The sequence below is a fragment of the Athene cunicularia genome, assembly GCF_003259725.1.
Source record: "Athene cunicularia isolate RWA chromosome 7 unlocalized genomic scaffold, athCun1 chr7_part2, whole genome shotgun sequence".
In the NCBI taxonomy this organism is placed as follows: Eukaryota; Metazoa; Chordata; class Aves; order Strigiformes; family Strigidae; genus Athene; species Athene cunicularia.
In genome coordinates, this window is record NW_020799108.1 from 3,075,231 (window position 1) to 3,101,163 (window position 25,933).

The 25,933-nt window shown below is 42.8% G+C and overlaps 2 protein-coding genes across 2 annotated transcripts in view; one reads left to right on the forward strand and one right to left on the reverse strand.

The window, feature by feature from the left end:
• The first annotated feature begins 4,271 nt into the window (after positions 1–4,271).
• FAM237A (family with sequence similarity 237 member A) lies at positions 4,272–9,062 on the forward strand. The gene is made up of 2 exons (XM_026853197.1): positions 4,272–4,735; positions 8,914–9,062. The coding sequence occupies exons 1-2, from the start codon at positions 4,327–4,329 to the stop codon at positions 9,060–9,062; spliced, it is 558 nt and encodes a 185-aa protein (XP_026708998.1). The 5' UTR covers positions 4,272–4,326.
• The window catches only part of DYTN (dystrotelin), a 30,141-nt gene continuing 13,143 nt past the window's right edge, over positions 8,936–25,933 (reverse strand). The window contains 6 exon segments of the mRNA XM_026853263.1: positions 8,936–9,032; positions 14,051–14,197; positions 14,749–15,229; positions 16,499–16,658; positions 22,919–22,989; positions 24,748–24,916. Of these exon segments, the coding sequence (XP_026709064.1) occupies positions 14,094–14,197; positions 14,749–15,229; positions 16,499–16,658; positions 22,919–22,989; positions 24,748–24,916 (985 nt within the window). The 3' untranslated portion in view covers positions 8,936–9,032; positions 14,051–14,093.

Sequence of the window (25,933 nt, forward strand, 5' to 3'; positions counted from 1 at the left end):
CGGGACCGGACCGAGACGGGACCGGGGGCGCTGCCCGGCTCCTCGGGGCGAAGCCGCGCGGAACTCGCGAGGCTGCCCGCGGCCGCTCCGCGCAGACCGGTGGCCCCCGTGGGACCGGCTTCGGCATCTTCAAGGTGTCGGGTCGGGGCAGAAGTCGTAACTGGGGGCTCCAGGCAAGTCAAATGGTGCTAACGAATGAACCGATTAACTTTCCAGTTATCGTAAGGCACTGTGGTTGCTGGGGAGTGGAACGGGGGGTTAAACTGCAAGGAGAAGGGAGGGGGGGAGGACGGGACGGCACTACAAACAACAACAACAAAAAGAAAGAGTCAAAGTCAGAGACAGAAGAAATAGCACACATACACACTTCAGCTTATGGACAGAAAGATCTGAGGGGGGGAATTGAGTGGAAGCGTTCACAAGCACAGGTAAGAGATGAATGAGAACTGGCGTTTCCCGAGCATCCCCTCAGCTCTCAGCCATCGAAAAAAATCCTGAACCTTGTAGAAGACTAACAGCAAAGTGCTGCCCAAGTTTGACCAGACCATAAGGACTAGTGGTCTTGGCTACCAGCCCTGACCAATGCCATTCACACCACACCTTAAATAGCACCCACCCAACGCCCTGCCAGCTCCCTGCCCAGGGCAGTCCCTTTGCTCACACCTCTGACAAATCCAGAACCACAAAACTGGGTAGAGACAAGGACGGTAACTTAGAAAGTTTGCAAAGGGGCTGGGGAGCCGTGAAAGCAAAGCAACCCGTTCAATTCGGATGGCCCCTGTGCAAGTGACAGAACCACCCTTATAAGTTAATTTTAGTATTAGTTGTTTGTTTGAACTCTCTGTTGTTGTTGGTTTTGGCGACTTTGTTTTTTTTTCCCCCTCCCCATGGTCACATATGAGATTGCTAAATTATTTTGAAAACTAGAAGCTTGATAGACAAAGTTAATTATGTCACTTGAAAAAGTATCATATCATATATTGCACAGCATATATGCACAGGTGTCTGCTGCCCAGTGGAAAGGCTCTGATGCACAAACAAGTAAGAATGGAGCAGTGACTCACAGGATGTCTTTGGGTTTGCTTCTGAGAAAGCAGTCAAAACCTACCTTGTGCAGTAGGGTACCAAAGAACAGTGCTCTGGAGATCTTGGGAGCAGCATGAGGACACCCCCATTACCATCACCACTGTCACAAGTGACATGCCACTAGGCAGAGCAGTGTGGGAAGAGACTGCTGTCCCTTTTCTAGTCATTAGATGCAAGGTTCAGATCTGCGGCTGTCAAGCCAGTTCTCCTCATGGGATCACAATTCGGATCAAAAAGCGACTGTAAACAGTTGGAGAGTAAAGTCCAAATACCTCCAAAATGTTCCCAGAACCTGACCAGATAGTCAAACAGGGAGCTAGGTAAGAATACCACTGCCAGCGCTGAAATCTCTGAAGAGTCTTTTAGCTCTACAATACATTCCAAAGCAGCCTACCCTTCCCTGGTCTTGCACACTGGCTGTGGCTGGGCTACCTTTCACACACAATCCGTCTGCACGCACACATCCCACCTTCAACATTTTTCTTCACATAGCAGAGAAGCACTGCTCGTGCTCTCAGTGATCACTCAAAAGCTACACAAAAAGCTAGTTGATTATTGTTAAGCTTATTGAGAGGTGGTTTCCCAACACCCTCCAACAATCAAAACATAAAACATAAAAGCATGAATACTCAACAGATCAGCACATACATTAAACAGAATTGTTTGTCCTAAAAGCTGATCTCAGATGTTGCAGATTTCCCCAAATGGGAGGTTCTCCATATGCCATGAGCTACACCAAAAACAACCCCCAAAACTGTTACACATTAGAAATGTGTATCAGAAATGTAATATTAGAAATAATAGAAGCAGGTTAGAAAAAGAAGCATGCTCGCCAAGCTGCATCCCATCATTTACCAACAGTCCTGGCTGACCAGAGAGGTCCTGACAGATTAGAAATTGGCCAATGTGACACCCATCTATAAGAAGGGTCGGAAAGATGATCCGGGAAATAACAGGCCTGTCAGCTTGACTTTGGTGCCTGGGAAGCTGATGGAGCAGCTCATCCTGAGTACCATCACACAACACATGCGGGACAACCAGGGGATCAGGCTCAGTCAGCATGGGTTTAGGAAAGGCAGGTCCTGCCTGACAAACCTGATCTCCTTCTACGACAGGGCGACCTGCTTATTGGATGAGGGAAAGGCTGTGGATGTAGTTTACCTTGACTTTGCACCGTGTCCCACAGGATTCTCCTGGCAAAACTGGCTGTGTGACACTTGGATGGGCACACACTTTGCTGGGTAAAAAACTGGCTGGCTGGCCGGGCCCAAAGAGTTGTGGTGAAGGGAGTTAAACCCAGTTGGCAACCGGTCACAAGTGGTGTCCCCCAGGGCTGGGTGTTGCGGCCACTCCTGTTTAACATCTTTATTGATGATCTAGACGAGGGGATCGAGTGCACCCTCAGTCAGTTTGCAGATGACACCCGGTTGGGTGGGAGTGTTGATCTGCTCGAGGGTAGGGAGGCTCTGCAGAGAGACCTGAACAGGCTGGAGCGATGGGCTGAGCCCAAGTGGGGGAGTTTCAATAAGGGCAAATGCCGGGGGCTGCCCTTGGGCCACAACAACCCCCAGCAGCGCTACAGGCTTGGGGAGGAGTGGCTGGAGAGCTGCCAGTCAGAGAGGGACCTGGGGGGGGGGGTGATTGACAGTGGCTGAACAGGAGCCAGCAGTGTGCCAAGGGGGCCAAGAAGGCCAATGGCATCCTGGCTTGTGTCAGCACTAGCGTGGCCAGCAGGGACAGGGAAGGGATCTGAGCCCATACTTGACACTGGTGAGGCTGCACCTCGATTCCTGTGTTCAGTTTTGGGCCCCTCACCCCAAAAAGGCCATTGAATGACTCGAGCGTGTCCAGAGAAGGGCAACGGAGCTGGTGCAGGCTCTGGAGCACAGGTCTGATGGGGAGCGGCTGAGGGAACTGGGGGGGTTTAGTCTGGAGAAGAGGAGGCTGAGGGGAGACCTCATTGCCCTCTACAGCTATGAAAGGAGGGTGCAGAGAGCTGGGGATGAGTCTCTTTATCCAAGTAACAAGCAACAGGACAAGAGGTAATGGCCTCAAGTTTTGCCAGGGAAGGTTTAGACTGGACATTAGGAAGCATTTCTTTACAGAATGGGTTGTTGGGTGTTGGAATGGGCTGCCCAGGGCAGGGGGGGAGTCCCCATCCCTGGAGGTGTTTAAGAGTCAGGCTGACATAGCGCTGAGGGATCTGGTGTAGTTGGGAACTGTCAGTGCTAGGTGAATAGTTGGACTGGATGATCTTCAAGGTCTCTTCCAACCTAGTTGATTCTGTGATTCTGTGAAAATGCGCAATAGAAGCATTATTGCTAGAAATGAAACCTCATTTGACACAGCCGTGTCTTTCTGACCCCAAAAGGTTAAAATTCTCAGGATTTCTCCCACTATATCTGCTACTTATAATAATTTTAATGATTTTTCATAATTTTAACATAACAGACAATTTTTACAGTGATTTGCAAAAAATGTCTGTGCTTCTGTATAAATATATATATAATCTCATCACAGGAATGATGTGGACCTGTTGGAGCAGGTCCAGAGGAGGGACACAAAAATGATCAGAGGGATGAACACCTTTAAAGATCCCTTCCAACACAACCAATTCTATATGCATATATATATATATATATATATATATGCTGTACAATACAGCTGCCCTGCTGTGGCTTTGCTATACCCTTTTTTCTGAGCTGTTCTGCATTTTAACAGGTAAAACACTCCTGTTCAACAGATGATTTTGCAACCTACCATTAATTCATTAAACACACTTTCAACAAATAGTTTTCCGCCTGCTGTCCACAGATCCCTGTGAGTCTGCCGACTATTTCAAAGGGCTCATATAATTTTGAGGAAAGCAAGACTGTCTAAAGGCTTAAATTCTTTGTAAAAAGGAATGGATATTTACTGAAAAAGGTTAGGGATCTGTAAATCAAGAAAGGCTGAAAACATTCAATATGAAGAAGTTCCAAATAAGAGAGTTCATCATATGGATTTGAGGACGATTAAGAAATTCTAACACACACTTCTGCTGCACAGAATAATGCAACTCTGCTAGTATTTATATTCATACATGCAAAAAAAGCATACACAGCTCTTTAAAGAGCAGAGAAACAATTATCAACCTCTGAAGCACCTTCCATATTATGTAAGATACCAGGGCTTTGTTCCTGCACCTAACAGCGAGAAGTTTTTCAGCTTCTTTTGGTTTTGTTACATTTCAGTGACACAATGGACCTTGGGAGCAGAGGAAGAATCCACTGCAGCATGAGACTTACCTGCACTCTGCTAATAATGGGAGCGTTCTGCATGACACCTTTCCTCTGCCACAGCCAAATTGATCCTCTAGCTCTTGGGCGAGCAGACCCCCAGTGTTGGGAATCCTCCTCAGCTGTCTTACTGGAAATGAGGAAGCCTCGCATTTCTGACTCTGTCAGTGGCTTTTGGGACTTCATGATCTTCCTGAAGTCATCAGAAAACTTGAAACATGGGGCTCTGTTCTGGGACCTGGCTCAGCTCTTCTGGGATATCTATGTGGACTGCGTGCTCTCCAGAACCCATGGCCTAGGGAGAAGGCAGCTAGCAGAAGCTGAACAGAAGATTGCTACTCTCCATTCTCAGTTCAAAGGGAGAAACCAAGGTTACTACTCCTTTAATACATGTCTCATGGGCAATAACTAGAGTCTAGTAGGAAAGAAAGGAGATACAGGCTTATTGTGTTATGTGGTAATAGTACGAAAACAGAGGACAGTTCTGCACAACCACCCCCCACTCGAGTACAGAGCTGTGCTTATGTTCAAAGTGATTTCAGTAAAAATTTGACCTCCAAATAACCTGAAATCTAATGGCAGCTTATACATTTCAGTTTGGTAGAGGAGGAAGGGCAGCAGAAAGTGAAACATAGGAGGATTCAAAGAAGGCAGCTCAGCAACTGAACATACAAAGATACAATTCCACACCAGCATTTTTATCACTATTGTGCCGTGGAAAGGCTAGTTCTGAATTCCTCATTCCAAGAGGTGCACCACTCCAGGAGTGTGTCACAGTGGTGCTGCTGGGAAGAGCAGCAGTCTTTCAGCAGAAGAGCAGGGATATGTATACTTGCCATCTAGTAGTCAACCACTATATATTTCTTATTTCCATACTGGTAACTTTGCCCAACACACAACGGAAACAGACCTAGGACTCAGATACACGCAGGCTTTCAGACACAGCTACAGCTTCAGGAGGAAGAACACCACCTGTGATGAAATCCCTGATCCCCAGGTTCCCAGCCTCCATGCAGAATCCCCAGGCTTAAAGTGTCTCCACATGTGGTAAGGTGAGAGCTGGCACCTCGCAGCAGGATCTGAAAAAAAAAAAAATAGTATGTCAGCCTCGCCATTCCCAGCAGGAATATACAGCATAGCTTTTCCTAAATCTCAGCCCCTTCCAAGGCTTCAGTTCTGATTCTGCTACCAACAGATACATTCTTCCCCTGAGAATGTCCACTTTGAGAAAAGGGCAGGTGCTATGACTTGGTGGAGGGGTGGAAGTAGTGCTGCTGCTGCCGCCACCAGCGCCAGCATAGTGCATTGGGCCCACAGGGAGAAAGCAGAACTGCCTTTCCACTTGAATGGACTCAGACCCTTATCTCCACTTATTAGATCAGTGTCCTAGTTATGAAGATACTTGGAGGGAATGTCCATGGAATATGAAGAACCTCTCCAAGCAGTTACCCATTAGAGTGTCTCGAAAACAAGGGACTTTAACTCAGGATTCTTCCACCCCAGGGATACTATACCACTGGATAGTCCAGCTCTTGCCCACAAAACTTAAAATGTTTTGTGTATTGAAAGATAGAATTTGAGATAGGAAGGACTGAGGGGTCCTTACCCCCATTACCTACAGTATCATAGCCATTAGACTAGGAGATAGGAGTTGTGTTTGAATCAGACTGAAGAACTCGCACACACAGGGCCAGTTTCTGAATGCTGAGCCAACCAACCACTGTCCACATTTTAAAAGCAAGGAGTGGAGCCTATTCTGCTCTGCAGAGAATCGAGCTACCACGTAGCTCTGAGATCTTCACTGTGTTGGTTCCTGCTGATGGCAGGCAGCACAGAACTCCTTTCTGGTTCCCAAGTGGCCTTAAACATCACAACGGCAACAAGTTGCTCAGTCCTGACCAGACTGATGCACTTTTGGGTGCAGAAAGCAGCTTTAGACTCGAGGCAGTAGTCCTATCAAAAAACTGACATGCCCACCAGGGTAAAGCACCAGATGAATTTTTGTCTTCAGGATCGCAGCTTTGAATATCACTATATAAATTCCTCCTTAGCCTTTTGTTTACACCTGGCTCTTCATGTCTGTATCACACTGTGATTTTCCTAAACAAAGACCTTTTGTTCCAGTCAAGATTAAAAGTCTGATGTATTTTTAAGAATTAAAATTATGGGTTTTGTGATTAACACTGACTTTTGTTTACTCCTATACAGAGAGATTTTAAGCATGACTAAGTATTCACACTTTAAGACAAACAAAGATTCCTCTCCTTCTCCTTCTTTTACCTCTGTTTTATGAGCTGTAATCAGTTAATCTGGTTTCTCTGTACAATTGATTAACATCAGTCAGTAGCAGGCAGCCTATAGCAGTGACAGCCTAAATTTTTTTTTTTTTTTTGAGGAGTTAACCTCTCATCCAAGTCTCCCAGTTTCTTAACAAAGCCAGCTGTTTTAATCTTTGTAACCCTCAACCCTACTGCCTGGTTTCATCAGTGAAAGCAGAAATCAGTTGTTAATAATTGCAGATAGAAATCACATCCTAGCAAATGATGAGTAATAGAATTACCACTTCTTATGTGTAAAGAGATGTACAAGCCTGTTTTCTTAGCCCAAAGAGCAGCACTAACAGCATTTAAATGACCTTGTGTACTTCATGTCTATATGGATGGGTATGAACACCTTTCAGTAGGCTTGTTCTACAAGTTAAACAATAAAGCAAGATTTTTTGCTTTGTACTGTTACTTTTCCAATTGTTGATAACATCTTTATTGATCCACACTGAAGTTTTTCATCTTATTCCTCTTAAATATTCACAATTTCAATTTGGCTGTGGGTTGTTTTTTTTTTTAAATTGCAAACAGGATCACCAATCAGGAGCAATCTGTAAGCTTCATTCACTGTAGTTCCTTAAAGATATAATTGAATTAGAAAAGCAAGACAGAGATCCAGGCTTGGTACAGAAATGCTGATGCTAAGGTGTTATGATTCTAGTGTCAGATTTCAGAACTAAAGGATAAATTCCATGAAGTCACTGTGGAAACTGAGTATCAGGAAGTGAGCTTTACTAAGAAAAAAAACAGAAAAGCCCTTCAAGCCAAAAAATCCTAGTGAAGGTCTTGGTAAAGACGTCTCAGTAGTACTGAACAGAACTAACCATCACATCTAAGAAGCACTTCCACAGTTCCCCATACTTCACCCTTCTATGAAGCAAGTCTGTCTAGGTGTACAACAAGGCAGTGGCTGAAGTGGCCCAGGTCCAGACTTACGGGTCCAAACACCGTTTTCTGAACTGGTCTAGTCCTGCCAGGCTCCTGATTGTAGTTACTAACATGTCTGAAGATACTCTTCAAACTCTATGCAATCCACGCAAAATACAACGAAATCAGAATAGCTGTATATGAGTTATCTGACAAACTGCCTTCACCCAGCTAACATCCAAAACAATCCAGCAACATTTCAACTTCCCTAGATGCCCTGCAGAGAAGTGTCAGCTTTAAACTGAAATAAGTAGGGAGAGTCCTTTACAGTCACCTGGCAAAGGTACCTTTAGCAAGTCATCCCTTCCTCCTAACAAAAACCAAACACTATAAAAAAAAGCAGGTTTTATAAAAACATTTCCAATATACTACAACACTGGAGTTAGATATGTTATAGCTGTGACAACCCTTAATGAGCCAAGACTCAAGAATCACAAGGAAAGCATGACTTTGGTACTCACTACAAATCTTCCTAAGCATAGCTGTACATGAAGATTCTCCTCAAAAAAACACATAAGTGCATCCCCACTATAAACACTTGAAGAATACAAACACAGAAACATCTCTATGTCTTTTCCGCCCCTTTTCTCCTCTCCCAGGGGTCCCCCTGCTGCCTCTTCACCCAGAGTGGCCACAGCTGTGCACACCCACCTCACCGGTGCTGGTATCTTGGCTCAGATCAACCCTTCACCTGGCCTAAGACACACACAACTTATTGTCCCAGCCCTGCTGGGTTGTAGAGGGCTAGGGAGGGTAGTGGTGCAAGGGCTGTTGTATTATGCATTTGAAGGATGGTAAATAAACAAGTACTGTGTTAACCAGTTACTTTTTCAGAACAAATGTGTCTAAAAGAAATAAAGCCAATCTGCTGGCTTTCAGAGATGATTGCAATGAAAATGTTCCATAGCTCCTCAAGGAAGTAACAAATGTACTACTAAACAGAGGGAGAGATCTCATCTGCTGTGCGGGGAGGTTGATGACAAGCTGGTGAGTCAGTAAGACTGTGAGCAGACTCGAGTGCTTTGACTCTGCTACTTACAAGTGGAATAGGTTTATAGGAATACAGTAGGAAAATGTCCATGATGGGTGAAAAGATCAAAGTAACTTGTCACTAAAAGGCAGCTTGCAAATGGAGGGATGTGGCTACTGCCAAAACAAGAGTTTTGGGGGCAATGCTGATAAAACAGGGACCAACAGCAGCAAAAGATGGAGGAAACATGGATGTGGGAAATAGTATTCAGCTGCTCTTTGCTGTTTGGAAATCGATTACTTATACTCATTTTCATGTCACTTTTCAGGGATATTTTCTCATATTCAGAGGTCACCAGTTCTGAAGAAGAAAGACTCGTTTGAAGATTTAATAAGTATCCACATGGATAAGAGTAGATCTACATTACTTGGAAGAATCACTGGAGAGCTAGGGAAAAAGAGAAAATGGCACATTTAGTCCAAAATCTTGATTTGTAGATTTTTTTAACTACTTCTCTTTAATTTTTGCATTTTAATCCTCACTGATGTCAATTTACGTGGTGGAAGAAGGTCTATAACTATGAGCACTGTATGTCTGATAAACTTGGACTTGCGGGGTTTTTTAATTACCTATTAATACAGCCTCCTTAATAAACTGCATGATTTATAAGCAGTTGCCTACTTTAACCTGTGTGTATGTCAGACCTTTTGTAATGCATGTGACCTATTCAAACTATTGTCCTTTGGGTGCCAAAACAGGAAATAACTGATCCTACAACAAGGCACAGACAAGCAGAACAGGAAGTGTGAAAAGCCTCCACAAGGCAGGGTTAGAGTTGAGACGGTGATGCTTTATTGTATGCATAGCTGTACATTTGTACAAAGCAACCACTGCTGAAAGACGTCATCCCGCTAAAGAAACGTACATATTTTTATAATAAAAATATTTCTGTTTTCTAGCAAAAGGGTTAACAGGTTTTACCAGCTCCTCTGTTTGCTTTCACGTTATATTTTTACATTATTTTCCCTGAATTTTTAGTTATTAAAAACACCACTTAAAATGTTACACGTTCTCACTTAAAGTGTTTAGTCAGAAGAATTCTCATAAATAATTTGAATTTGCGTCTTTTTTAGATTTCAAGTTCTTCGTAGACAAATCACTTTGTCATTGATAACTCTAATAGGCAATTTGATATTAAACTCATGCAACATAACTTTGGGCAGGTAACATTTCATGCTTTGATGAAATGAAGTATTTCCACTGCCTGGCTGGCTGAATGCAACTACAAAATTCAGCTTTCCAGGGCAACTACATTTAGTTGCTCATTCCAAGTTTCTTTTCTTGAGCATGTGGCAATATTTGGTTGCCTCTTTTTTTTTTTTTTTTTTTTTTTTTACTCATTTGCTGGGTGTGCATCAATGCACAAAATGCAGAAATAGGGTCAAGTAGGAAAATGTGTAAATGAAACCTTAAAATGGTTACTGGGCCAGAACAAAATAAAGCTTATACATAGTGCCATTAAGTGGAATTTCAAGGAAGCAGACAAAAAACTGTAAGGTGGCTATGAGCTTCAACGGCGCTGATTTGTGCTTAAAGTTAAGCATGTAAAAGCTATTTAAATGTTCAAGAGAGGAGGGAACACTAAAGCAGGATGAGCACAGGAACATACAGTTTGGTGAACTCAGCAACAATCCCCCAGCTGCCTCTCTGCCTGAAGCCACAGCCTGTCGAGTGCTCTGCTACCATGTGTAAAGGAGGAGAGAGTATTGTGACAACAGATCTGCTCACTCCTCTACTTCTGTTGTTAATTATCTAAATTATATTAACATATCTAATAGCCCCATTGTGTACAAATTTGTATTAACATAAGAGACACCATCTCCACCCACAGTCCCTACAGCTATTAAGACCAGCAGCTGACAAAGAGCGTGTTAAGGGCTGGATACCTCAGCCGAGTAGGATCGGAACTGTAGTAGACCAGATGTTACCTGTTCCCATATGCTCTCAAGCTCTAGAAAATGTTAAACCAGACTGATTATCTGAACTGTTTATCTTAGATGCTCTTCCACACAGCTCTTTGGGAAGAGGCTAGTGATTCCACTTTAAATAACCCCCACCTGTAACAGCCTAGGAAATGGCTGCTGGCAGCTTTCTTCCTCCCTTCAGATAGCAACAGAAATGGTGAAATACCACTATGGGCCAAGGTGGTGTTTAGCTTCAACAAATTTGCAATACTTCTCTGCTTCAGCAAGCTTCTTAACTAACAAGTTGTAGCATCATTTGGCCTTTGAGGAACTGGTCAGGAGAGGATTAGTATGTGGAGGAAAGACTGAGAATGTCTAGTACAGGTCACACTATAGAGAACATTTGGAAATTCTGTGTTATTAATCGTGCTGAAATAAAAAAAGCAGATGCAAATAAATACATGTAAACTTGCAAGTGATAAAGTTCCTAGAGGAACTCCTACCTCCAGCAATTTATTCTCTCTGAAGGCCTCAGAGCTCAATTCTACTTTATAACTTAGGTCTTGCTTGCTTTTATCCAGGTCTCCACAATTTGGCATAAAAACACAATCAGATAATGCTGATGTTTGCTATTGATTCCTCACTATAAATTGGGGCTTTCTAGGGTGGCTGGGTTAAGAAAAAGCAACTGCTGTATAAGATGCAATCAGATTTGCTGTACAAAAATAATTAAAAATGTCCCTGTGGTTAAAGACAGGATATTGCCTCCTACCACTCTCCCCTGTAAACTTCCTGGCAGAACTTGGGGTGAGCTAGGATTTTTTTTTTTTTTTTTTCCAGATACATTTCCTGGCTTACTGTTTCTCAGTCTGTGTCAGAAGAAGGATGAAATGAAAATGTCTGACTGATGTCGGTTACTTCGTTTTCAGCTGAACCGAGTAACAACAAAATAAATACTTTGGGGTTTTGTCCCTTTCATCTTATAGGGACCTGGCAGTTAAACTGCTTATTAGCATGGGAAAACACTTCCTTGAGTCTTTATGTGTGGCCATGAACTAAGAGGTCGTGGTGGTTCAGGAATAATCTATTTATAAGAATTTGCACTCTAGACCTGTCGTATGTTGCATCATATCAAACCAGTATTTGCTGGCTGTCACTGTTTCCAACCAATTTCAATTCAGATGCACTCACTCTGAAGGAGATTTAAAGCCTCACCAGAAGCTTATAGATATCTTCCCATCATCAACAGTTAAGTTCATTGGATTGGTGTTCGTACCACTTGGCACTGGTATATTGCAAAAGCTACCGAGCTTCTACCTCACACTATATTCTGTTTATGTGATAACAGCCATTTTCTAGTGACCTCATTATTATTTGTTTCCTGGGGTCCTCCTCCCTCAGTTAGTTAGTTAACTTTTCAACCTCTTCACACTTTTTTTGCTTGTTAGCTTCCAGTTGCATACCATTGTTTGTTGTTGTAATTCTTGAGTGCAGTATGTGTAATTAAGGCCTCCTGTGACCAAAACTAGCAGAAAGAACCAGGAATGTTCATTACTATCACTACCACGGGGCAAGGTCTTTCAAGAAGGTGGCTGAGGTACTACCAACAGAAAACAAGATTTCTAGCCTTTTTAAAGAGTCAGACAGTCCCTTTATCTTCATTCTGAAAAATACGAGACCAGGAAAATCAATGTGCAAAATTAAGCATTCTGCTGAGCAGCTTTTCTTAAGCATTACACTTTTCATTGACCTTTTCAGTCACATCAGTGTAAACCCTTTTTGATTATACGTGAAACAAAGCTTCAGAATGTGTAATTTACCTGTCTTTTCTCCCAAAGCTTCCAAAAATATTTTTACTTTCACCCAAACCAAATTTATTTTCTTAGTAATCACAGAAGAATTCCTGTAAAAACTAGTATTTTCTCTCTTGGAAAGCTGGTATAGTTCCAGTGATACAACTAAAATCCTTAGAAATATGCAAATCGTCTTGAACCATAACTGGTTTTGAGCTCACATGCATATACTCTTTCACTATTTTTTATGCATCTCCTGCAGAACAGTGATAGTAAGTGGCTGAATCTATAATTTTTCTCTCTGAAGTGGTACTGAATCATTTCCATTTCTCAGATCTTTAAAATACTTCTGTGCAGAAAAAAATGTTTCCCTTGTTGCTGTCATCAACAAGAGATACAGCACAATGCCAGGGAAGTAACTTGACCATGGCATATCAACAGCTGGAGAGAGCACTGCTGAGGAATCACACTTGGTAAATTTGCCATTAGTTCACACTGTCACTTAAAAAACAGTTAACAGTCCAAAGTAGCATGACATCTGATGATAACATGCGAGTCATAATATAATAGTAGTAACATGCTGTATCTTAACCCATTATCTCAACCTTCAGAACTGCTGTCACTACAACAATATGCATTTGATGACACTATCCTCACAGAGACACCAGCGAATCTCGCTGAGTTGCACTGCCATAAGAAACATGCAGCAGACAAGAAGCAGTGGAAGCAGCGAGCGTCTATTATTTTTCTCCTAAGGATGATCTAAATTCTTTCAAAGGTTTTCACTCACCCATCATTATAAGAAGCTAGACTGTACTATGAATGGATCAAAGCAGTATGCAATGTTTCTTTTGTGCGATATCTTCCTTTGACTTCAAGTCCCAGCCTGTTTCCCTGCTGATGCCTAGTAGATGCTTTGTAATCAACCTGCTACCTACAGCCAATCACCTATCTGTTTACAAACTTCTGTGCAGCTTATATGTTTACTTACATGCATATATATGCCTGTATGATAAGTATTTTTAATACTCTTGAAATTTTAGATATGTTAAATCAAAGACAAAGTACTAGTAACCAAAGAAAAAATTACTTTTTCCTCACATTTTAGATGCTGCAGGTAAAATTACATTCTGATTAACCATACTATACTAAACATTATGTTTTTATTAACCATTCTATACTAATATATAAGTGAATAAGGGAAAGGCTCTTCTAAAGCAATCAAATTCCTTTAAATGTTCAAAGCATCTTTTCCTTTAAATATGAATTCAGTAGTTTGGAAAAATATTAATATGTAAATATCAAGTATTGATAAGTCTGACAATTAAGGACTTATCCTTCCTTTAGTCTAAGAAACAATGATGTGATAGAAAATATATCACTGAAACAAACTGACTCAAGCCAACTCTCATACAAAAAAAGATATTCCTGAAACACAAGCCATTACTACTTACATAGCAATAAGAAAAGAGGACTGGGCAGGACAGTTTGAAAGCCAGCGTAACACTAATGAAGACATGCTGATCTTTATCAGCTGAGCCAACATCTCCTGCACAGGAGTGGGAAACCACCAACAGAAAAGGGAATATCGTTCTCCAACACTATTTATGGTTCCTGATGAAGTCAGTAAATGCAGAAATCTATTATGCTGGGTTATTACAGTGCAACATCTGAGACACTTCATAGAGTCTGACATGGCATCAATTACCTTCAACAGTTCAATGAAGCTGTAAAGTGAATGGTAGTTTCCATCATTTACAAGCTGGAGAAGTTACTTGATTGATGAGGTCAGAAAAGGATTTGCAAACATGTTCAGCTGTAGAGAAGAACTCCTGCTGCAAAGCCGACTGTTGAGCTGAAAAGTAGAACAGATTTTAAGTGTTTCAGAGCACTAGATGCTGCCAAAGCCCTGAAAAGCTCTTTATAAATCTCTAATTTAAGATAACTCTATCAAAACAGCAGCTTTTTCCATCATTTTCCTTATTACATCCTCATTATCAAAAGTGAGGCATCCTGAGTGTTGAACAAAGCTCTGCTGAGTAAGACAATTGCTTACAAAGGGATTTTGTACTGCTGGAGTCTGCCTGGGACTAGAGTCATAGTTATAGTGTCATAGAAATGGCAACAGAAAAGGCCTCCAGTGCCATCATCAGTATAAACTTGATCTGTAATTGACGGCTGAGACTGATTTAAGTGCTTTGACTCATCCTGTTTCAAATTAGTCCAACTTTAGGGGCTCTGTTCCACCTTACAGGAATATGTTCTGCCTTACAGTATAGAGCTGGACGACAATGGCAAAGGCAAGATTCTGAGTTTCCTCCAAGGGTTAAATTATTAGGACCAATGTTTAGAGTAAACTGGACGAAGGTGAGAAGACAGTGTCAAGATAACTGGGAGAACTTGTACCTAGTTGGGCTTGCAGAGACAATGCATCCTTCAGTTCCATCACTAGCTGCTGCAGTTCCACTTCCTCACTGACTTCCTTCTCATTAGGTGGTACCTGCACTGCAGAGGGAGTAAGAACTCTATTCCTCGTGATGCCACTGAGGGAGTTTTCTGTCAATTCAGGCAGGTATCTTTGATTGTTGTTTGGTTTTTTATACTGTTCCATCAATGGTTTGTTGCTCTGCAGGGACACTGACTCCAGCGGGTCTTCTGAGAACATAATGTTTGTTGCAGCAGGAACCTCAGGTGTCTGTAAAAGCTGCATTCTATTGGCAGGGTTGGGGGGATTCAAAGATTTCCAATCTGCACATGTTCTGGAAGTAGGCGTTATTTGGGCAGGATTTAATCCACCCTGCATTCTCCTTTCCAGCAGGACATGTAGATTTCTTGGCATCGAGTTCTGACACAGGGCAAAAGGATGCTCTGATGACTGTAACATTGTCTACAACAGACAAAACACAGAAAATACATTTGAAAAGAAATGATTTTTTGGTTTGCTGGTAGTACTAAAATAGGTAGGAAAATAATTTCGAGTCAGAATACTTTTTTTTTTTTTTTTTAATTTCTGGTAAAATAAACCAACTCTTTTCAGAAATAAAATCTTTTCCTGCAATAAAATACAACTTTGTGTTTGAGTTTGGACAAATCTATACGGCCATTTTTCCCACAATTCCAATCTGAATACATTATAGGCGTTAATGACATTGAAAAGTGGGAATAATGTTCCAGGAGAAAATCTGCAGGAAAATTGTTCTAAAATAATTAAACTAAGGGAAAAATATATGTGTATATTAAACACATATCAAATGCCTCACACCTGTTAGCATTTGAAATTCCAGAACTAGGTCGGTTGTCAGTGTCACAATTGTACTTGGAATTTTCTAGTTGCATGAATGCTGAGTCTGATGTAACTGGGATGTGCTGAGTCTGATGTAACTGGGATGCGCTGAGCTGACTGTGCATACACTGGAGTCTCAACTGCTGCGTGTGTGCAGCCAATCCTGCATGTTGTGGACAGGCCAGTGTCACGGCATACACACAGGACTGTGTGACATGCCAGGCCCTACTGGACTTCATGTGCAAGTGATATAAAGCTGACCAAGTGTGCACCTTTCTCTATGTTTGATCATCCCTGAAAAACAGTCCAAAAACTGTATTGCAGAAAATGCTACAAAAATGCTGTAGGTCACAAATATGTGTGCATCCCTTGTGAAACAAGAACCTTTTTAGAACCTCAGAGATACTTCAAATGAAAAAGAGTTAATACAATTGAAAAGAAATATTTTCTGTAAGAGGTCCATATTAGATCCCAGTACAAGACAGCAATTAGGAATAACAAAAGGGTATTTTTATTTATTCAGTGGCCACACAGGATTCCTCTCTAACGAAAAGACTGCAGTGAAGTATGTAACACTTCTGTTGGAAACCATTTTCTCAGTCTTACTGGAATACTCCCTCATTATTTTCACTGCGGTAGTGTCTTAAACATCTCAGGCATGGATATCTGTGCTAGATGTTAAATATACACAGAATGACAAGAAAATTCCTGCAAAGAGTCTATCTGCTTTTTCTGAAGAACCTAAGATGACAGAGCAGACAAGCGGAAGGTTCACAAAATAGTATCAAGAGTGCTGGTTGGCAGGAAAAGTAGTAGTTAGTGTTCAGTAATTGCCCATAGCTGTGAAGATTCTTGGTATATTTATCGCTGTACCTTTAATTCTTGCTTCATTCGCTGCAGCTTCATTTGCAGGTTTTCATGGCTTGTGCTCAGGCTTTGGAGCTTTGCCTCTATTTTGTAGCTTTTGTCTTCCTGACAGTTGTGAAGAAATTTCATTTTGTCCTTCCATTTGCTGAACTGCTTCTTCATGTACCTGCCAGGGACACAGGAGGACGGAAATTTTTCTAGATCACACACACAAATAAGGCCTTTGACACCATTTCCCACAGCATTCTTCTGGCGAAACTGGCTGCCTAAGGCTTGGATGGGCACTCGCTTCACTGGTTAAAAAACTGGCTGGCTGGAAGGGCCCAAAGAGTGGTGGTGAACGGAGTTAGATCTTGATTGGTGGCCGATCATGAGTGGTGTTCCCCAGGGATGGGTGTTGGGGCCACTCCTGTTTAACATCTTTATTGATGATCTAGACGAGGGGATCGAGTGCACCCTCAGTCAGTTTGCAGATGACACCCAGTTGGGTGGGAGTGTTGATCTGCTCAAGGGTAGGGAGGCTGCAGAGAGACCTGGACAGGCTGGAGCCATGGGCTGAGCCCAACTGGGGGAGTTTCACTGAGGCCAAATGCCGGGGGCTGCCCTTGGGCCACAACAACCCCCAGCAGCGCTACAGGCTTGGGGAGGAGTGGCTGGAGAGCTGCCAGTCAGAGAGGGACTGGGGGGGTGATTGACAGCCAGCTGTACAGGAGCCAGCAGTGTGCCAAGGGGGCCAAGAAAGCCAGTGGCATCCTGGCTTGTGTCAGCACTAGTGTGGCCAGCAGGGACAGGGAAGGGATCTTACCCCTGTGCTCAGCACTGGTGAGGCTGCCCCTCGATTCCTGTGTTCAGTTTTGGGCCCCTCACTATAAAAAGGACATTGAGTGACTCGAGCGTGTCCAGAGAAGGGCAACGGAGCTGGTGCAGGGCCTGGAGCACAGGTCTGCTGGGGAGCGGCTGAGGGAAATGGGGGGGATTAGTCTGGAGAAGAACAGGCTGAGGGGAGACCTCATCGCCCTCTACAGCTCCCTGAAAGGAGGGTGCAGAGAGGGGGGATGAGTCTCTTTAGCCTAGTAGAAAGCGAAAGGACAAGAGGTAATGGCCTCAAGTTGTGCCAGGGAAGGTTTAGACTGGATATTAGGAAGCATTTCTTTACAGAATGGGTTGATGGGCATTGGAATGGGCTGCCCAGGGAGGTGGTTGAGTCCCCATCCATGGAGGTGTTTAAGAGTCGGGTTGACATAGTGTTTAGGGATCTGGTGTAGTTGGGAACTGTAATGGTTGGACTGGATGATCTTCAGGGTCTTTTCCAACCTAGATGATTCTGTGATTCTGTGAAATATATGCAGTCACAGAAAAGAGCAAATACTGTAGCACAAACTTTCTCCTCTTTGTCAGTTCAGGAAATTTTTGTCTGTTTTGGGGTTAGAACCCAGTGTTTCAGGAACTGGGCTGTATCCATGGAATTAGCAAGAACAGAAGTTCTAGATTAGGAAAGATGTGAGCTGAGTAGAACTGTGGCCAGGACTGAGTCTTGCATCTTGGGGTTTACCTTTCCCACAAAGGTGGCTGCAACAGGAGCGACATTACAGCAGTCCCTCTGTCTAGAAGCAAACTACTTATGGCAACTCCCTGACCTGCAAAGGATTCTCATCATTTCCCCCTGGGCAACAAAGGAGTAAAAGCAGCCTCTACCCCTCTGATTGAGTTCCTTCTTGCTCCCTTGCAAGCAGCTTGTTTGATGATACCAATAGTATCTGCACAGGCCACTTGTCCTTGAAAAGATACTGTCATTTTTGTGATGAGAAGTGCCAACCTCCCATGCACACCAGAGATTTAGAAATTGCCTACTCAGAGCAAAGTATGACAAAAGTACCGCCCATATCTCTGTTCTAGAGCTGGGATTTCTCTAAGAAGTCAGGGTAGAAACACAGTTTTGTCTTCCTCATGGCTGAGGTAGAGACAGACATAAAAGCTTGTTAACACTCCAGTAATAAACCTGCTGCTTCATACCACACAGATTAAATAGTTATCTCCCTTGCTTAGGTACATCCATAAATTCATCTGATTCATGTTCTTTTGGGTAGGCATTGGCTCACGGACAAGAGCCCCATCAGTTTTACTGGAATTATGTAAGATTTGTCCGAATGGGACAGCAAGTCAGACCACTTAAAGTTAAAAATTTATATTACAGGGGTTCCTTGTAACAGCATTTAATGGGTCTTTACTGTAAAATGCTGACTACCTTCAACTAAGAGCCTGGTTCTGTGAACAGTGACATAAATGCTGAAAGTTGGTCCACAAATAAGAAAAAAATGTTTCCTATGAGTAATGTGATTCATTCACCCAGTTATATGATAAGCTCTGGGTCAGAGGGTGATGCAGTATTTCAGAGCAGGCTTCCCAGATATCCTCTCAACTATTGCTCATCTAAACAAAAGCTGAAGATTTTTGCCGTATCTTTTTATTTCCTCTGTGAGAACAGAGAGTGAGGTAAGGACACACACACAATGGAACTGCAATTGTTTTGCTTTAGTCTTGGAGTGTCCTTGTGAGAATTTGGAACAGCAATTGTACGTTGACATATTAGAATGAAACAAAACAGGAACAGAGGGAACTGAACATATAGAAGCAAATAAAGAGAGTAGATTCAGGATAAAATTCTACTCTTCATGGTCATCCCATTGGTTTCAGTGGTCACAGACATGATTACATCTACAGCACATTCATATATAACTACAAAAGTGGAGGAGGGGGAAAGCAAAAGTGAAAGAGACCTGGACAGGCTGGAGCCATGGGCTGAGGCCAACTGGGGGAGTTTCACTGAGGCCAAATGCCGGGGGCTGCTCTTGGGCCACAACAACCCCCAGCAGCGCTACAGGCTTGGGGAGGAGTGGCTGGAGAGCTGCCAGTCAGAGAGGGACTGGGGGGGTGATTGACAGCCAGCTGTACAGGAGCCAGCAGTGTGCCAAGGGGGCCAAGAAAGCCAGTGGCATCCTGGCTTGTGTCAGCACTAGTGTGGCCAGCAGGGACAGGGAAGGGATCTTACCCCTGTGCTCAGCACTGGTGAGGCTGCCCCTCGATTCCTGTGTTCAGTTTTGGGCCCCTCACTATAAAAAGGACATTGAGTGACTCGAGCGTGTCCAGAGAAGGGCAACGGAGCTGGTGCAGGGCCTGGAGCACAGGTCTGCTGGGGAGCGGCTGAGGGAAATGGGGGGGATTAGTCTGGAGAAGAACAGGCTGAGGGGAGACCTCATCGCCCTCTACAGCTCCCTGAAAGGAGGGTGCAGAGAGGGGGGATGAGTCTCTTTAGCCTAGTAGAAAGCGAAAGGACAAGAGGTAATGGCCTCAAGTTGTGCCAGGGAAGGTTTAGACTGGATATTAGGAAGCATTTCTTTACAGAATGGGTTGATGGGCATTGGAATGGGCTGCCCAGGGAGGTGGTTGAGTCCCCATCCATGGAGGTGTTTAAGAGTCGGGTTGACATAGTGTTTAGGGATCTGGTGTAGTTGGGAACTGTAATGGTTGGACTGGATGATCTTCAGGGTCTTTTCCAACCTAGATGATTCTGTGATTCTGTGAAATATATGCAGTCACAGAAAAGAGCAAATACTGTAGCACAAACTTTCTCCTCTTTGTCAGTTCAGGAAATTTTTGTCTGTTTTGGGGTTAGAACCCAGTGTTTCAGGAACTGGGCTGTATCCATGGAATTAGCAAGAACAGAAGTTCTAGATTAGGAAAGATGTGAGCTGAGTAGAACTGTGGCCAGGACTGAGTCTTGCATCTTGGGGTTTACCTTTCCCACAAAGGTGGCTGCAACAGGAGCGACATTACAGCAGTCCCTCTGTCTAGAAGCAAACTACTTATGGCAACTCCCTGACCTGCAAAGGATTCTCATCATTTCCCCCTGGGCAACAAAGGAGTAAAAGCAGCCTCTACCCCTCTGATTGAGTTCCTTCTTGCTCCCTTGCAAGCAGCTTGTTTGATGATACCAATAGTATCTGCACAGGCCACTTGTCCTTGAAAAGATACTGTCATTTTTGTGATGAGAAGTGCCAACCTCCCATGCACACCAGAGATTTAGAAATTGCCTACTCAGAGCAAAGTATGACAAAAGTACCGCCCATATCTCTGTTCTAGAGCTGGGATTTCTCTAAGAAGTCAGGGTAGAAACACAGTTTTGTCTTCCTCATGGCTGAGGTAGAGACAGACATAAAAGCTTGTTAACACTCCAGTAATAAACCTGCTGCTTCATACCACACAGATTAAATAGTTATCTCCCTTGCTTAGGTACATCCATAAATTCATCTGATTCATGTTCTTTTGGGTAGGCATTGGCTCACGGACAAGAGCCCCATCAGTTTTACTGGAATTATGTAAGATTTGTCCGAATGGGACAGCAAGTCAGACCACTTAAAGTTAAAAATTTATATTACAGGGGTTCCTTGTAACAGCATTTAATGGGTCTTTACTGTAAAATGCTGACTACCTTCAACTAAGAGCCTGGTTCTGTGAACAGTGACATAAATGCTGAAAGTTGGTCCACAAATAAGAAAAAAATGTTTCCTATGAGTAATGTGATTCATTCACCCAGTTATATGATAAGCTCTGGGTCAGAGGGTGATGCAGTATTTCAGAGCAGGCTTCCCAGATATCCTCTCAACTATTGCTCATCTAAACAAAAGCTGAAGATTTTTGCCGTATCTTTTTATTTCCTCTGTGAGAACAGAGAGTGAGGTAAGGACACACACACAATGGAACTGCAATTGTTTTGCTTTAGTCTTGGAGTGTCCTTGTGAGAATTTGGAACAGCAATTGTACGTTGACATATTAGAATGAAACAAAACAGGAACAGAGGGAACTGAACATATAGAAGCAAATAAAGAGAGTAGATTCAGGATAAAATTCTACTCTTCATGGTCATCCCATTGGTTTCAGTGGTCACAGACATGATTACATCTACAGCACATTCATATATAACTACAAAAGTGGAGGAGGGGGAAAGCAAAAGTGAAAGAGACCTGGACAGGCTGGAGCCATGGGCTGAGGCCAACTGGGGGAGTTTCACTGAGGCCAAATGCCGGGGGCTGCTCTTGGGCCACAACAACCCCCAGCAGCGCTACAGGCTTGGGGAGGAGTGGCTGGAGAGCTGCCAGTCAGAGAGGGACTGGGGGGGTGATTGATAGCCGGCTGAACAGGAGCCAGCAGTGTGCCCAGGGGGCCAAGAAGGCCAATGGCATCCTGGCTTGTGTCAGCAATAGTGTGGCCAGCAGGGACAGGGAAGGGATCTGAGCCTTGTGCTCAGCACTTGTGAGGCCGCCCCTCGATTCCTGTGTTCAGTTTTGGGCACCTCACGACAAAAAGGACATTGAATGACTCAAGCGTGTCCAGAGAAGGGCAACGGAGCTGGTGCAGGGCCTGGAGCACAGGTCTGCTGGGGAGCGGCTGAGGGAACTGGGGGGGTATAGTCTGGAGAAGAGGAGGCTGAGGGGAGACCTCATTGCCCTCTACAGCTACCTGAAAGGAGGGTGCAGAGAGCTGGGGATGAGTCTCTTTAACCAAGTAGTAAGCAATAGGACAAGAGGGAATGGCCTCAAGTTGTGCCAGGGAAGGTTTAGATTGGACATTAGGAATCATTTCTTTCCAGAAGGAGTTGTTGGGCATTGGAATGGGCTGCCCAGGGAGGTGGTGGAGTCCCCATCCCTGGAGGTGTTTAAGAGTTGGGTTGACATAGCGCTGAGGGATCTGGTGTAGTTGAGAATGGTTATTGTTAGGTTAATGGTTGGACTGGATGTTCTTCAAGGTCTTTTCCAACCTAGGCGATTCTGTGATTCTGTGAAAAATGTAAGTATGGCTGCCCATACACCAACACTCCACCCCCCACCCCCCTGCAACAAACCAACCAAGAAATTTGTAGTTTAGGAATTAATATTTTATCATGTCAAAGGTTTGAATATCAAAAGGGACTTCTCTGATAATCTAAGTCACGTAAGTTTTACCAATTTTTACTGCATTAAGCCTGTAATCTCTATTTGATTTAGGGCATATTTTTTAGAAAAAATATCCTACTTCAATTTCAAAACAATGAAATTTGTTTTGATTAAGACTTACTCAGAGAAAAATTTGAAAAAAGTATGCTATTCTGATATTTTTATGTGAATGAATATTTTTCCCTTAAAAATTAATTTTAGAAATGTAAACTAACAATTGCAGAAATGCTGATGAAAGAAAACCAAAATGTTTTGCTTTACCAGAAATTGTTTTCCCAGTGATGTTCTATTTACAATTTTTGTTGCTGAGTTTTTATCATTCATCTCCATCTTTTTTAAATCTCAAAATCTCTACGGAAAAATAATGTCTTCTAGCTCTTCAGTAGAGCAGCATTGCCCACCAGTCTTTAGTCATTGTACTACCGCATTTACCTACCTGCTCTCATTGTGAATGCTTTTGACGTATTCATGCATTTTTAACATATCGGCTTCAAAAGAGGCTATTGCCTATAATAAAAAAGAGAAAAGTATCTGTTCTTGACTTTATCAGCAGTAACATTTCATTTTTAATGCAAATTTTTCTGTAAGAAGGCATAGCAAATTTGGGATTTGGCCTATTTTACAGATTTATTAATTAACTTTTTTATTTAGCTGACAGCAATCAACTGGTGCACTAAAGTATCTCTAATGGCTATTAGAATGGACTGCAAAATTTAACTCTATAGAATAAATTCTTTGTCCCAGGACTAATTGTAAGTGTATGAGAACTTGTTTTGGTTTAAATTAGAACAAAAATCTAATTCCCTGGAATTTCTGCAAAATGGAATATTCTGATTTGGGAATAGTCTCTCACAAGTCCCACAGCTGCTTTGGGTCTTGTAGGTGGAGGGAGAGAGGGAAGGGAAGGGAAGGGAAGGGAAGGGAAGGGAAACCCCTGGTCTTTGGATGGAAGTAGCAGTTTCTGGGCCATGCAGGGGACAGTAGCCCAGAAGTCAGGGAGACAAACCCTTTCTAGGTAAACTGCTTATAGTCATGGTATAAACTGGGCTGGAATCAGGGCTGCCAGGAAATGATGAGACTAAGAGCTGCATCCCCAGGTCCTCTAAGCTCATGGATTCTATTAAAAGCTATAGCTCATGGATTCTATTAAAAGCTATCTTTGGACTTACAGTCTGCACCTTTTAAGCAACATTGAAATAATCTGTACTATAAGGTGTTGGAAATCAGTATAAAACTGCTCAAAAAGAATTCTCAGCTCAGAGAGAAAATGAACAAGAGAGCAATGCATGTGGCAGAGTCCCACTACAGGGATGCAAGTCCCATCCTGCTGTCTTCTAAAATGACAAATGCCAGCCATCAAAATTATATGCTTAAGCACTGTCTGTCCACAACTTCTGCAGATATGCGCTGGCTGGCGCTATTCCTTGAGCTGGGCAGCAGAGTCCAAAAAGACAGGTCTTCCAAAGGGCAGCACAGGAGTAGCAGCCAGAGGAGTGACCTGACACACAGAGGCTAGTTCTCACTAGTTACTGCACCCTTGGCTTCTAGGAAGAACAAGATGAGTGGATGACACAAACTGGCTTGAACACAACCCAGTGTTCCCTATATTCCGAGTATGTGCAGAGGTACCAACCTCTCAAATAAATATAGAAGCAAAAAACTGCTATGTACTTATTTTTATCTACACTGTCCTACCCACTCCCCTAGCATTGTTTCTATGCAGGGAACCTGGAAATGGGTTAGTGGAGAGCTTTTATGCATGAGCTATTTTAGTTGGAGTGGACACTACTCTGGGTTTATCCTTAAGAAGGGCCTATTCTGTCCTCTTTCTATTGCCATGGAGACAAAAATGGTCTGAGCCTAATAAGAATTGAGGCATCCTTCCTTGACATTTGCTTGTAGTAGGAGGACATGATGGCAATTTTTGCTGTCAGAATAGAGAGAGGACTCCGGTCTCAGCCAGTCTTCAATGTGCTACTCTAAGACAACTTTAAAAGGAAAAATCCCAGCAGAGCAAATATTCTTATAAATGCTTCTGAAGGTCATGGCAGTCAAGCAGTCAGTCACTAATCTTGGGAGGGTATAAAATTCAAGCTTCACTAAGTTTTCAGATTCCACATTTTTTTCCGTAAGTGAGAAATTAACAGAAAGTTGAAGCTGCCCACTACGTTTATTTTTCATTGGTAATTAGAAGACAATTCGGTAGTTAACTTGGTAGGTCTTCTTCACAGCTTTAGCACTATTACAGCTTCATATTTTGCTCACCTGAGCTTTTGTCTTGCCTTGCTGTGGTGTCTTGCTGTTATTCTCACTCTTCTGCATTACGGTTCTGGTTTTAGATATGAACCTGGGTGATTCCAGGACCAGTCTGTCCACTGGGAAAGGCAGGTTTTCAGGGCCAGGTAGTGGTGAAGCATTGAGATCTGCAGGGGGACTGCATATCAACAGAGAAATAAGAGAAAGGATAAGTCCTTATATGGTTTCGGTACCTAAAAAGATCAAAATAAAACAAATGCACGGTAAGTAGACGGACAGCTGTGCTGTTGACTAATCAAGAAACATGGTTTAGCTGTGCCTGCTGGCATACTTCGGCTGAAAGAATGAAGTTCCTGAAAACTCAGCAGAATCTCAACAACAGGTTCTTCTTTCCACTCATTACTAAATGAGTGTATCAGTGCGATTTGCTGCTTCTCTTTTTTGCTTCCTTTAGCCAAGTGATGTATATATTGGGAAATTCGACTACAAAAAGATAGCAAAGGGATATCCTGCTGTTCAGTCCCTTCTATGCTAGGAAAAGCCCAGATACCTCTCAGCCGCACCGCGACACCTGTAATGGCAGCCCCAAATTCTCCCTTTTCTCACTGCTAGCCAGGCGTTAGGTAGGCAAGACACCACAGAATTACAGGGAAAACTTGATTGCTTACAGAAGAATTAAATTACATTCAAAATGAAATATTTTTTGTTGCTGAATACAAGTGGGGAAATATTAGCAATGGAAAATGGTTTGCATTTCACCACATTCGAAAAAACAAATACTTAAATAATATTCTCCATCAGAATCACTGTAACTCTCATCCATTTGTATTACTGTATATAAAAAAATTGGGTTTTAATAGCAATGTACTTGCCTAGCAGTGTAGCACAATCAAGTTTTATAGAATTTTCTCCTCTGGCACAAGGATGAAATTAATTCTTTTAGAGAGGAGTGACCTTTTTTTCCCTATTTCAGTCTCACTGAAGCCTCATTTGGAGAAAACATGTGAGATGCGAGAGAGTTGTTTGGGTTTTATACAGTCAGGAAGGAATCTCACCCTTTGTATGTTTGTGCTTATCTTGTAGAAACTGAAGGGAATGATTATACAACTAAGTATCAATCAAAATCTCAGGGCAAGGAAGGAGAAACTATAGGGAAAACCACAACATGACCTCCAATGCTCAGTATTAACCACTG